The sequence below is a fragment of the Atractosteus spatula genome, chromosome 7 (genome assembly GCF_055471065.1).
Source record: "Atractosteus spatula isolate fAtrSpa1 chromosome 7, fAtrSpa1.hap1, whole genome shotgun sequence".
Lineage (NCBI taxonomy): Eukaryota > Metazoa > Chordata > Actinopteri > Semionotiformes > Lepisosteidae > Atractosteus > Atractosteus spatula.
In genome coordinates, this window is record NC_142712.1 from 40,420,153 (window position 1) to 40,434,602 (window position 14,450).

General features: G+C 43.8%; 1 protein-coding gene across 1 annotated transcript; it reads left to right on the forward strand.

The window, feature by feature from the left end:
• Positions 1–228: 228 nt before the first annotated feature.
• Positions 229–13,789, forward strand: LOC148830987 (N-fatty-acyl-amino acid synthase/hydrolase PM20D1.2-like). Its single transcript, XM_088921250.1, has 13 exons — positions 229–524; positions 1,269–1,355; positions 1,739–1,974; positions 3,469–3,555; positions 5,056–5,189; positions 6,137–6,256; positions 6,617–6,692; positions 8,222–8,283; positions 8,371–8,449; positions 8,962–9,033; positions 9,975–10,140; positions 10,426–10,525; positions 12,671–13,789. Exons 1-13 carry the CDS (start codon positions 305–307, stop codon positions 12,798–12,800), a joined length of 1,569 nt encoding a protein of 522 aa, XP_088777376.1. The 5' UTR covers positions 229–304; the 3' UTR covers positions 12,801–13,789.
• The last annotated feature ends 661 nt before the right edge of the window (positions 13,790–14,450 follow it).

Sequence of the window (14,450 nt, forward strand, 5' to 3'; positions counted from 1 at the left end):
CACTATAGGGACAAATTAAACGTAAAACACTGTAGCGTAAAAGAATACGAATTCACCCTGAACAATGCGGTTACCCCTGCACTGGTTTTACGGGCAATTTGTCAGGTTAAACAACCTTCTAAACCGCTACACTCTGCCCTCCCTATAGGGCTAAACTTGCTACTTTTTATGCACGCTGGACTTTAAACTCTGACGTAATCTCGGTTAGTGCAATTATGCTTCGCTCTCGCTCATCCGGGCAAGAGAGCGACGCCAGCCGCACACGCCGGACGGTCGCGTGAAAGCGCTAGCTAGCGGCTTGAAAATGACAGGACGTAGCACGAGATTTCAGCTCGGGAGGTCCCTGAAAGTCGCCTTGCTGAGCGCGTTGCTGCTGGTGTGCGCTCTGCTACTCGTGGCCACGATTAGGACTCTGACCCTGGACGTGAACGAGGGGCTCGGGCTCGCTCGCTGGGAAGAGAAGGAGATCATCCCCTTCGGCATCAGCCCGCAGCAGCGACAGCAGCTACTGGATAATTTTAAGGGTGAGTCCTCCTGTTGAATAATGGACACGAGGCGATAGCTTCTGCCAGGGTCGTGCAGGTCTATAGGTCAGTTCAGTAGTACAGTAGCAGGTTTTGGTGATTGTAACGTAAGCTCATTAGGGTGCATATTGCTGACAAGAGCGGAAAAGCAGGTAGTTTTTAACTTGTGATACTTATTTGACTGCGATGTGATTTTAGTGTCTCCAGTTCATAGCTTGTGTTCCGTTGCACTTCAGGCAAACACCAAGCAGCAGCAATAATTGTAACAGCTGCAACAAAAGAAGCAAAAACACTTGTTGATTATGAAAGAAATACAAGTAACCCACATCGAAAGACGTTATCGGTATGTGTTGTGTTTTTCCTCCTCTTAGTTACGCAACGCCATGAAAACTTAATCGCATCTCCGCAAGCCTGTGCAAACTGATTCAAGATAAGTCAAACATGGAGCAACCCGTTTTTCAGAGCCAGGAAGTCTTAAAATTGTAACATGATTCAGAAGTCTGTGCTTTGAGTGATTTTAGCCAGCGATAAAACTTTTTTTTTTTACAATGAGACTGTTTTCCCTGTACATGCACTACAACATGATTTCTAAGTTAACTTTTATTCTCCTTTTTAAATTTAGTTCACGCATTTGCTGCAGCTTAATAAAATAAGAAGACGCCATCTTTTCTTAAAACGGAACCATCGCGGGTCGGGTGTATTTGAAGACGTTTGTTGTTTCTCCCGTTGGTTTTGCTTGCGCAGGGGCGATTCGCATCCCGACGGTGTCCTTCTCGGACACAGAGCTCAACTACACAGCCCTGCGGGAGTTCCGGGACTTTCTGCCCACAGGTACCACAGAACCACCAGCGTGTCGCTTCAAACCTTCGCCGAACTGCGCTGTGGCTTCTTAAACCCTCTGCGCACTTAGTTATGTTATTGAATCAGCTATTAACTTAACTGGCTTAAATTACCCCAGTTTTTAGGGATCTAGTCTTGAACAAATGTATCCGGAACAGGATAAGGACCCAATGTAGGTCTAGTCTGTAAGCAGAGCAATGGTATGGCTGTACATTGGTGTTCTCTCTAATACTACAAGGTTTGCGTGTGGTGAGCGAGCAGAATGGTAAAGCTTATGGTAGAAAAGCTCTCTAAGCTTTGATATGAGGTGAGAGGTAAAGAAAAGGGAAAATGAAAAGTGGGACTGTAAATGGATTTCTTTTCCCTTGTGCCAGTCTTCCCCACTGTGTTCGCCTCCAGCCTGGTGAAGTATGAGCTCATTGCCAACTACAGCCACCTGTTCACCGTGCCGGGCTCGGACCCGGGCCTGCAGCCCTACATGCTGATCGCCCACCTCGACGTGGTGCCCGCCTCCGAGGGCGACGGCTGGGAAGCTCCGCCCTTCTCTGCCAAGGAGATGGGTGGCTTCATCTACGGCCGTGGCACCATTGACGACAAGCACTCGCTCATGGTAGGGACTGGGTGGCAGGACAGGCCTGGCCGGGAGGCCGGAGGCTGCGGCCTGTCTGTGTTATCCAAGATCTTCCCCTGTAACTGATGGTGCAAACTGAGAGGGATTGTCATGAACAGTTCTCTTGTCTGTGAAGACAAAAGTGAACATGTTTACCTGAGCTTGTGTTTTAGGTTGTAAGTTTAACTGCTAACATGTAAAAAGCCTATGGATGAATATGGGTATTGATATGGATCAATAATGTGTGTTATCCCTACAAACAGTTACACTTATTCAGAAGCCACTTGAGTGCCTCACAAGTTATAATAATAATAATAATTGCTTACACTTACATAGTGCTTTCCTGGATGCTCCACTCAAAGTGCTTTACAGGTAATGGGGACTTTCCTCCACCACCACCACCAAAGTGCAGCTCCACCTGGATGATGCGACAGCAGCCATATTGCACCAGTACACTCACCACACATCAGCTGTCAGTGGGGAGAACAGTGATGAAGCCGGTTCATAAAAGGGGATTATTGGGAGGCCGTGATTGGTAAAGACCAGAGGGAAATTTGGCCAGGACACCAGGGTAACACCACTGCTCGTTCTGAGAAACGCCCTGGGATATTTCCAGTACAGTGTTCCCATAATAATACTGGGGCATCAGAACCCACACAGACTGCACCTTTTCCAGCAGCAACCTTCGCTTTCCCAGGAGGTCTACCTCCTTGTGGTGGACTGGTTTACATCAGAAGTTATCATTTAAATTGTACTAAAAGGGAATTAAAGTATTCAAATCTGGAAAAGTTTCAAAAGCTGTGCATTTGTATCCCTGTGAAGGGATCCCGTTTTATGTTGGGGTTTTTTTGTTTTCAGAAAGTCACATGTTCTTACAGGGGATAATGGACAACACCGGCTTTCATGATTAGGGATCTGCATTCTTCCTAATTGAACTCGGTGTAAGAACACTTGCATTTGTGTAAAAGTGAACAGGACAGGAGGTAAAAAAAAGTTACTGTCTCTTCATCTCTGCAGACAGAGAGCTTTTGTTGTCTCCAGGATAAAGAAATGATTAAAGTCTTTGATCTCGAACAGTTGTTCCTCTTTAAATTGGCTCCTTCCGATGCAATCCCTGCTTGCTGGTATTTTCATTAACGGTCCAGCACATGACCTGCTATTGAGAAAGAACAGCACTAGAATCCTCAGTCCAGGCTTAGAATCATGGAAATTCTGAGTTCAGTTGTTCTTAGGAGCATTAAAAGCCCCTTGTTTCACTAGCTTTTAACTATTAATGCCTGTGAACAAGGCACTGCTTTGCACAAGGGGTTGCGGGAGAATGGAACAAGTTAGCAAGTAAAATGGCAGAACATGCTACCCAGGTTGCTTTCAGGAAATGACTGCATGATATCTGCTCATCATTTAGCTGCTAACAGCCAAAAGAGCTAGATGGGATCAACAGTTTCTTCTCCTTTGTGACTTTTCTTATGTTTTTCTGTGCTTGTCCATCTGCAGGCAATCCTGCAGGCTCTGGAGTACCTGCTGCAGAAAGGGTACAGACCTCGACGCACATTGTACATTGGCTTGGGTCACGACGAGGAGGTAAGAGGAGACTGAGAGGGCAGAATGTGTGAAAACATCTGTGAATCCTTTGATGGTCACTGACCAGGCCAGTCTTGGGATGCAGAGCTGATGTTTCGTTGAGGAAATCGGAGGCTTAATTGGGGTAACTTTTTTCTGCGGCATAGTATATTTTATTTTGTTAGAAATTTAAGTTGGAAACTTCTTGCGAGTTAATGTAATATATTTCTTTGTTATTTGTACAAAGCAGTCTGATTCAGCATTATATAGTTTTGTAATGGGACTTAGCCATAGTATGTCACAATGTCATAGTGATTTGCATGAATCCAAATATGAGAACATGCAGGTATTGAATACATACAGCTGTGCAAGTTAAGCAAGGAGCAGGTGGCATCCTGCTCTTCACTCAGGTTGATCAAAAAGCAGGTTACTTCAAAAAACGTCCCCAGAAGTGATCAAGCCTCCCCCATTTAGCTCACTGTCAGAACTGGCTCCAGTCCAGGGTATAAGATTGTGTATCAAGATGTTCAAGTTTGTCATTCCAGCCATATACAATACAAGTATACAGAGGAGCGAGACATTGTTCTCCAGGTCTACGGTGCGAATACAGACAAGACAGTGCTGACATAGACATTTTCTGACAGGGTACAGGGTACATAAAGTGCAATGTGCATAGTGTAATTTACTTTACAGGTTTGTGCAAAGAATACATCGGACAGTGTGCCTGACATTAGGCAAAAAAGAGCTAAGTTTACAGATTTGGAGTAGGTGCAGTAGGTATCAGGGTGTTGAGGAGCCTGACAGCCTGTTGGGGTTGAAAAAAAGCTGTTTCTGAGTCTGGTGGAGCTGGCCTGTACACTGCAATACCTTTTACCAGATGGTAGGAGGGCAAAGAGATTGCAGGAGGGGTGGGAGGGATCGTCCTCAATACTGGAGGCTTTGTGTGTGCAGCGTTTGTGGTAGATGTCCTGAATGGACGGAAGGGAGGCTCCAAAGATGTTTCCTGCCATATTGACAATTACCAAACCAAAGAATGATGCAGTTTGTCAAGATGCTCTCGAGGGTACCTCTATAGAATGTGGTAGTATGGGGGGGAGGTTTGCTCTTCTCAGTCACCGCAGGAAGTGTAGACGTTGTTGTACTTTTTTAGCTAGGGAGGAGGTGTTGATGGTCCAAGTGAGGTCATCTGTGATATCCACACCAAGAAACTTAGTACTCCCAGCTGTCTCCACAGGGGAGCTGTTGATGTGCAGTGGGGAGTGATCAGCATGGGCCCTCCTGAAGTCAATTATCATCTCTTTTGTCTTATCTACATTCAGAGAAAAATGTTTAAGCACCAGAACAGAAGAATATTATTATGTAAATTAGTCGGTCTATGCAAATTTAATCAAAATGGTAAGGAGAAGTCAACGTATCCAGGACCTGTCATGGACTGGCTTGTGAGAGTCTGCAGCTGGCACAGTCTAGAGTGTTGGTTACTATTATTTCTGTCCCTGCACTTGTGTTTCTGGTGCCATGCAGGTAAACGGCCTGCAGGGGGCAATGAGCATCGTGAGGAAACTTCAGTCTCGCGGTGTGAAGTTGTCCTTTGTACTGGATGAGGGTCTGTCTGTGATTGACGGCGTCATTGAAGGACTAACTGAACCGGTTGCTCTGTGAGACATCATTATCTGTTATACTTCTGCAATGAATCTGATCTATGCAATCCTTTTTTAATCCTCCTGATCAGGTTAAAACATGATTTTTAGAAGGGGGCTGCTCATATATGTGCAGAAAACTGAGGTTCAAATGTACTGTAGCTTGCTTAAAATCAAATAGTCTTTTCACAGTGATCTCCCATTTACAAGACCAGATTTATCCTGTCCCCTCAAACTTGGGTGAAGTTTGCTTCAGAGCACTGCAGAGTTAATGTGGAAGATTGTAAAAACACAGGATTGAACCTCACACCCGAAGAAGGCTCCACAGCCGAAATGTTGTTTTCTTTCTTCTCTTTTCAGCATGGAATAAACCTATTACTTGTTCCAAACCACAGGATTTCCTAATATAGAGATGAGTTCATCTAAATGATCATCATGATGTTCATCTAAAGCTTAGAACTATTTAAATTTCACCTTGAACATTCATTGTTTCTTTTCTCTTCCAAATTGAGTTACAGCCAAGTAGAGGTCGATTCCTATAAATTTTAGCTTGAAAGACAATCAGAGCACTTGCTGACTGTGTTTTGCAGAGAGAATTAAATAGGAGGCTTCATGATCCTGCACTTAAGGTAAAGATCAGCTCACCAAAGGAGAGGGTTTCCAGCTTTGTTCCTGACTCTGTATTGCTCTGAATATATTTTCTTCTGTTCTGCCCTACAGATAAAATGCCAAATCTGTTGTAATGCTACAGCAACAGGCATCAGTACCTTGATATTTGTATCTCATTTTGCATAAAATCATCACTATCTCCTGACAGGCTAGAGCATTTCAACACCTTTACAGAGCTTAACAATTCTTAGAAATTCAGAGCGAATGTTGCTTTCATCTCTTTAAGATGGCGGAAAGCAGTGTTTTGTACTGAAGGGGGGAAATGACAGAACTGTGTGTTCCTCGCTGTGGAGCAGTATAGGTATCGGTGAGAAGGGCCAGGCCACGGTCAAGCTGAGTGTGACCACGAGCCCCGGGCACTCCTCCATGCCTCTGCGAGAGAGCAGCATCGGCATCCTGGCAGCAGCTGTGACCAGGTGAGAGAAGACAGCCGGAGCCAGAATCAGCCCTCTGCAGTTCACAAGATCCATCTGTTTTCTAACTGCTTCATCTTTCCCAGGCAGAGGGAGACAGACCCTATCCTGGCAACACAGTCCACAAGATTTTCTTTTAGCTACTATTATTCACCTCAAAGTATAGGAAAAAAAACATCAATCCAAAACTGATTATCAGAGCACAAGGTAGAGTTTAGCAAATGTACTCTCCTGATTTGCAGCGAAATATTGTTGGATGGGTCTGGAGCAGACTGCTGTCTGTGGTGACCCCCATAGATAGAATGTATGACTTGTCATCTTGGACTTCTGTGTGCAACACAGCTTCTTTTCTGCTGTTTCCAGGCTGGAACAGAACCCGATTCCCAGCATGTTTGGGTTAGGCCCAGAGCTTGCGACCTTTGAGCACCTGGCCCATAAGGTAAAGTTAGCTTTCCGACATTCCTGGCGTATTTAATTCCAGGCCCTGGGTCCTTCCGGGTCTGTACCAATCAGAGGGATGTCTGATACTTTCTTATTTCCTCTGTTTCTGCTGCTTAGATGAACATCCTCATTTCCTCTGCCTTCATGACCATTTTTTATCATAATGTTTATAATAGTGTACTAATAATTGAATTCATTGTTTGATTATGGGGGCATTTCTAATTGAATGGCTTTTTGTTTATTATGGTCAAGTTCAGGAGGGGTGGCGGCTCATTCCTGTTAAATGTGTCATGCAGGTGGGAGTGGTGACCCTTCCTCTAATGTATGTATTCTGTGTAATAGCTATATAAGTCAAATGTGAACCACCTATTGACGCATTGGTTAGCCCTGTGGCCCTGAGTTCCGGTCTGGACCTGGGGTGGCATCTGTGTGGAGTTTGTATGTTCTCCCCGTGTTGGCCTGGGTTTCCTCTGCTTTCCTCCCACAGTCCAAAACCATTCTGGTAAGGTAATTGGCTCCTGGGAAAACTGGCCCTGGCGTGGGTGTGTGCGTGCTTGTGTGTCTTTATCTGTGTGATGGAGTGGCGTCCAGTCCAGGGCGTGCCCTGTCTTGTGCCCTGTGCCTGCCAGGAGAGGCTCCAGCTCCCTCGCGACCCTGAACTGGAAGAAGTGGTTAGAAAATGGATGAGTGAATCTCCTGTGGCTGTGGGCTAGCAGACCCAGCTGTTTCATGTGCTTGTCTGGCTGTGGTAGATCCCAGCTGGGTGAGATCCTCAGATCAGTGAGCGAATAACCAGACAGGCCAGATAAATGGGCTGAATGGCCTTCTTGTTTGCAGTATTTGTTCCCAACACCCTCTTTCCTGCAGTGATCACACATGGCTTTTCAGAACCATATCTGTACAAGTTGAGTCTAAATACTCCAATGAGGTAATCAACACAAAATCAACTTAAAACTAAATGAGGGTATTTACATGCAGATTATCTTTATCTTACTGGCTCTTTTCCCAAGTCTTTTTAAAGATAGTTTTTAATGTATGCAGTCACAGGTGGATATGGGATGCAAGAGTGGATCCGGGCCCTGGTACAGGGAGACCCTGTCTGTACTGTATCTTAATTCTTCTTACATTTTAGCTTCTTTAATAGATTAACGTTGTTGCTTACATGTTTCTTTGGGGTTTGCTGCAACACCTCCACTGTATGGCACTTTATGAAGTCTCTCCTCACCTTAAGAGTCTGCTGTCTTATTTCTGTCTGATCTGCTCTTCAAAGGGCATCACTTTGTGATGAACAGACACATGTGGAATGGTGCTGTGGCACAACCACTTCCAGTGTGGGTTTTCTGTCTCTTTCTGCTGAGGTCAGTTAATTACATTTCAGAAAACGCACCCGAATGAGGAAAGTTCTGAAACTCATTAACCAATAAAGAGTTGATAAGTACATGTACCTTTCACTGTTAGAGCTGGATGCAAATTTTAAAACTGTCAGATTTTAAAAGTATTGCAACCACTTCCTGTGACATTTTGCAGTTCACACTCCCTCTGAAATTCTTCATGACCAACCTTTGGCTGTTTTCTCCCCTGATTGGCAGGTAAGTGCAGTCTTGAGTTTATTTTGGTTTAAACCCGTTCTGCATTGCTCGTCTTTATTTAGCAGTTGCTGTCTTCCCCTCCCACAGGGTTATGGAAGGAAAACCAGATTCCAATGCCTTTGTCCGAACTACAACTGCAGTCACCATGTTTAACTCTGGCATTAAGGTATAAACATAGCAGATACACTAGTAGAGAAGAATCTCTGGGCTCCGCAGTTCAAATCTTTATACATAAATCTTTGTGAATGGTTAAAAGTTAGTGTGAATTTGCTTAGACATGGCAGATGAGTGAAAATTGAACTGTAACTAAAAGAAAAGTTCAGGTTTTTATCATTCATACGTAGTCAACAAAATGGTGAGCTTTGTTCACTTAGGACCCAGAGAGAAATTAAAAACGTGCCAGTGCAGTTACCAGTGGGCTCCAGCAGGTGGCTCCCCTCAACAAGATTTACCCTGAAGTAGAACCATTTCTAAGAGCTGGTTGTACAGACACCAGCTGTACTTGCTTGCCTAAAATATTATTAGGTTGCCTGTGATCAGTGCCAATCAGGATCTGTAAAACTACTGCTAAAATCATAAGAAAATATTGCAACTAGATGCATCTTCCTTTAAATGCAGTCTCTGTATCCTTTTCATTTCTGTTTAAACCCCCATTTATATGCTTCTTTGTGCTGTTAGATCAATGTCATCCCTCCGTATGCCGAAGCGTTTGTCAATCTGCGGATCCACTCTGCGCAGACACTGCAGGAGGTAAGTGTGGGGATGTCTGTCTGTGCACGAGGACCTACGGCTGCGCAGGGGAAATGGGCGAGACTCAGCCAGACAGGCGCAGAAGCACGGTCCTCGTGGATCCGTCAGCCCAAGAGGGTTGATCAAAACCTTTCTCTCGGCAGGAATGTAAGAATTTAGAGGAGTGTTAAACAGGCTCATTTAAGCGGTTTGTTGGGTCAAGTGGGTAATGAAGGGCTTGGGTGGCACAGGACCTTCTCAAGAGCCTTTGGGTGACTACTCGTGATGAGGAGTGTAGTGTGGTGGGGAAGACATCTGAGAAGCAGATTTAGCTGTGACCTGCCGTGCGATGGCTTGGGGAGAACCGGCGTGTTCTCGGTCCCGCCTTGCACCCTGGGCTGATGGGATAGGCTTTGACTTGCTGCGGCCCTCACCAGGAATAAGTGGCTAATTGCTCAAGGATGGATTTGACTTGACCCTGTAGGTTAAAGCCTGATTGTAAGAATGGGGACTCCCCTCCACCACCACCAATGTGCAGCACCCACCTGGATGATGCGACAGCAGCCATAGTGCGCCAGAACACTCACCTGGTGGGGATTATTAGGAGGCCATGATTGGTAAAGGTCAATGGGAAATTTGGCCATGACGCCGGGGTTACACCCCTACTCTTTTCAATAAACACCCTGCGATTTTTAATGACCAGAGAGTGTTGGACCTCGGTTTTACGTCTCATCCGAAGGATGGCGCCTATTTACAGTATAGTGTCCCTGTCAGCGCCCCCTGCTGGCCCCACTAACACCTCTTCCAGCAGCAACCTTAGTTTTTCCCAGGAGGTCTCCCATCCAGGTACTGACCAGGCTCACACCTGCTTAGCTTCAGTGGGCTGCCAGTTGTGAATTGTAGAGTTATGTGGCTGCCGGCTGCAAGATGTACGAGCCTGTCTCTCACTGGGTCTTCTCTAGGTCCTGGAGATAATCAGGGACATTATTGGGGATGAACGGGTGAAGCTGGAGCTGGTCAGTGGTTTTGATCCCCCTCGCGTCAGCTCCTACGACGAGAAGTCCTTTGGGTTCCAGATCATCAAGAAGACAGTCCTGGACTCCTTCCCCCAGGTGACAGTGGCTCCAGGTAGGACTCTGCCCAGATACACCTGGACAGTAATTAAACACCCGCCCACCAAGGGCTGAATAAAGAATGATCACTTCAAAAACAAGAATGCAGTGAATTTCCATTAATTGTTCTTCCCCAGTTTTCTAAGAACAGAGCAAAACTGACATCTTTTGATCAGTTTTTCAGTCACCCATGTGAAATGTCTGTTACTGTTACTGTTGATAAGTATCTTTCAGGAGACTGAACCAGTCACATATCTGAGTGTTCCCTTATCTGATTCCAGTGGTTGGGGTCTTTTTGCAGGTATCTGCGTTGGAAACACGGATAGTCGCCACTATGTTGACTTGGCCAAGGACACCTACAGGTTTACTCCAACCTGGTTTAAGAAAGGTGACTTACGCAGGTGAGACAAGATCCATTAACCTCGCTGGACCACAGGGGTGATAGGTCTAGTAGCAGGTTTTTCATTTAAACTCAACTCGGTGAGATTTGATTGCACAGATAATTTCAGGACTTTTTGTCATCCAAACTAAATTTAGCATTTTCTGAAAAGTCAGCGTGAGGTAGGTAGCTTGTTTCCTGCCAAGGTAGTCTCTTCATTCACTTTCCTGAATTCCTTCCTTGAGAAAGACCTGCAAAAAGCTTAAAAGCTTAGATTTTTGACAGTAGGTGGAACATTTCCTGTGGTTTGTGTCTTTTACAACTTAAAGAGGATTTTTCTTAATTTTGGTGCTGGATGTTTTATTAAATTTAATGGCTGATTTTTGGAGTCTCAAATGACTCGTCTACTCAGGTGGAGAAGGGCGGATCTTATCATCTAGCTTTGCTAAAACAAACCTTGAAATGTAATGAATGTTCTAAATATTCTTCTCTTTAAGAAGCAGTGTTAAAACTTGGCTTATCTCAGAGCAGTGTCTGAAAAGAGACTTACAAGCACTCAGAACTTAATTATTTTCCATGTTTCTCTGTTCTGATACTAAAGGTTGAAGTCTTGATTCATGTGTCTTTGGTTGAAAACATTTTTCTTTGATAAGAGCAGATAAAATGTCACAATCATCTCAGTTTCTCTGGGATTTAAGTACATTGTTTGCAAAAGAGAAACTTTCCACTGTGACAAATCCTTGAGAGTATCTCACCAGAAAGCTCTGTTCTGCCCATTCCGCTTGTCTAATTCCTGAATGCTTTTGCAGTGAAGACCCATTGGGTTGCTTACAGATGGGTTGCTTTGTTCTATCAAATGAAAACCTGAAATCAAAACTCATGAGGTGATTTATTTCAAAGCGCTTTTGCTCTGCTGAATAATTTTCCCTGTAATCTGAAATTGCTTAAAAAAGATTGAATTTAACAATGTAGCTAAGGAGGATCTTTTAAATTAGGTTTTCAATTCCGATTGTTGATCTGGCGTTCAGGAGAGAGGAACAGATGAAATGAGTGCGCACTCAGTGTAGCTGCTCTGTGATGAGCTCAGCGCTGTACAGCTTGCAGCCCTTTAGTCCTACTCCACTGCAGTCCTTAGACAGGAGTCACCAATCTCTTAATTGTTAGTATTGATTCTGATATTAAACAACTACTTGATGAGCTGGTTGTAGCAGAAATACTCTGAGGATGGAGTGGATTGCAGAGACTGCACATTTGGTAGCCCCTGCTACAGGATACTGCTGGAATGCACAGGCACTTGAAGTGTATAATCAGACCCATTCAGACAATCGCGTCTGCTTCGTGCTGGTGGAAAACTAGCTCTCTATTCAACTCGGGGATGTTTATAGAATCTCGGAATGGCTGCAGTAATGTGGCACAGAAATGACTGCACTTTTATGTAACAACACCTTTTCAGGCATTCTAGGTTTTTTTGGGTCACTTGGCAATGAGTCATATTCTATTTATAAAGCAGACACAGACATACTGTAGTTACAGAAAATGTTGTGAGAAAAAATATTTTTTTTTCTCTGATTCAGTGCACCAGTTACACAAACCAAAATAACTGTTTTATTTGCAGTTTTATCACTCGCGCACACAGTGCTGGGTTGACATTTTGCTTTCTTCTTTTTTCCTTCTTTACTTGATCTTGGGAAATTGTAACCATCTTATTTGAAGCTTACTCCTGATAGGTCTCCATTTTGTAGTGCCAAAAGTAGCTTTGTAGCTTCATGAATGTGTCGAGAGGAACAGACGAGGATCTCCTGACAGTGAGCCAATTAGATGTGGCAGGTAAATGTAATGGATTAGCGGCTACATTACTTCACAGAGGGCTGCCCCTGGAGTTTTCCAAGATCCTAACTAATGTGAGACAGATATGGCTAAATGACAAGCTTGGCTCCTTGCAGCTAAATAACGGTCCAAATTGGTACAACAGTAGAAAATACTAGTGGAGCATTAGATAAATTGTATGAATTTAATTTGGAAACAAGTAATACTCCATTTCATCTGTAGTTGGCAGCAGGCTGTCTATCTGTGAGCTCTGAGGAATGCCAAATGCATTTTTGAGTTGGCTGGGTGGATACAGGGAATGGGAGCCAGAAACAACTTTACTGCTTCTCCCCCCCCCCAGGTTTCATGGTGTAAACGAGAGGATTTCGGCTAAAAACTACGAAGACCTGGTGGAGTTTTATTTTCGGCTGATTCAGAACTGCGACATCAGCAAACTGCCCGAGCCTCATGGCAGCCTTCACGATCTGTAGAGAACTGAGGGCGTCACGGGCCGGTACCAGCAGGAGCGCCGTGCCTCCCCTTCACCAGATGCTGGGTGTTAATGTGCTGGCAGAGGGCTAATATACTGAGGTTATGCTGGGATAACCTGGAGTGGGTGATACCTAAACATGGCCAAGATGTGCCAGATTGAGGAGGATATTTGAGGAGTGATCTGGTAGATAAACACTTGTCTGTGTGCACTTGAGTTAATTTACCTTTAATTGGTGTGTTCTGATCACTTTCTTCGTCTTTTTAATTGACTTAATTGTTATTTGAACTATTTTTTAATCCTAGGGTTTGTGAGGCACTGCTGTGCTGTCAGCAGATAGTTGCACAGTGAGGGACCCGTGTCAGACAAACAGCCCCTGGCTCAGTCTTAATCTTAATATGAATCAAAACAATCTTGTTTCATTCTTCCAGTCTGCAGGCAGGAGATCTGCATTTCACCAAAGCATCGGGATTCATATTGTGGGTTTCCTAGGCCAGCATGGGTTTAGTTTCAATAGTGGATGATTGCTAACAGTGAAGAAAGATATCTCAACATGGATAGCCCTCTCTGACAGTAACCCAGTTTTATTACATTTGTTCCACTTAACATTAAATCTCCACATTCCATTGCGGTGGAGGTGTAACAGTTTTTTTTATTTAGACCTGTCTAGACACACTGACCTGCACAGGATTTCTTCTAATCTCTGGAAATATTCTCGTTTTCTGGAAACGAGCCTCTTTCCTGTTGATGTAATTAGAATATTGTCTCCCAGTTACCGGAGACATAAAAGCAAAACCTACTGTATCTTTTGGATACTGTTCAAGATGTAACCTGATCCCACCCCAGGTCAAAATTCACTTTAAAGATTTTTATTCTTTAATTGGAATTGATTTTCTGTCTAATATGTCTCTATGTCAGTGCCCTGCTGTTAACAAAATATTGAAGTTATTTAAATCACAATTGAAAATAAAATGGCTTAAATTCTTTCTACAAGATGTGGGGACGGTCAGTTCATATTCGAGGTCTTGTCAGAGATTCATGTGCGGGACAAGCATTCAGATTAATCTGAAATTTAAAATGACTTCTGTTCTCATTTAAAAAGGAAACCTTGACGATAAATTTGTACAGAACAAATTGTATAGACTAAATATAGAATGACCAAAGACTGAGGATAAGGTTTTTATAATATTCAGTCACCTTGCAGGTGGATAGTTTGCCAAAACACCCACTGCTCCTTCCTGCTCTTTTCACAAATTGGCATCTTCAACAATTGCATCGCTGCTACTTGGAATGTAGAAATATAAGCTGTTGTCTTTCCTTTCTTAATACACTGGTGCTGCTTTTGACAGACTGCTGATGGGAGAATGCTTGGCACCATTTACTTTAATTTTTCAAAGTTAAACATTTGACATTTCCAGGCAACAGGGGACACAGTGGAGACGCAGTGCTTTCAGCTAATACACAGTTTCCGTCAGCACGCCATTGTTTGAAGAATTATTTACCTGTGAGAAGCTAGAATGGAAAATTGAGACAGATATTGGTCCTGCTCTCCTTGTTACTTATTATGGGAATACAGTAAGGGAATGTTGGACAAAATGGAAAACAAATTAAATCCTGCAATTATTATCCTTGGAAACCTCTTTAGTTTTTG

Coding starts and splice junctions, on each gene's coding strand:
- LOC148830987 (XM_088921250.1), top strand. CDS start 305: ATGACAGGACGTAGCACGAGATTTCAGCTCGGGAGGTCCCTGAAAGTC. Junction 1,356..1,738: donor CCGGGACTTTCTGCCCACAG/GTACCACAGAAC, acceptor CCCTTGTGCCAG/TCTTCCCCACTGTGTTCGCC. Junction 5,190..6,136: donor CTAACTGAACCGGTTGCTCT/GTGAGACATCAT, acceptor GCTGTGGAGCAG/TATAGGTATCGGTGAGAAGG.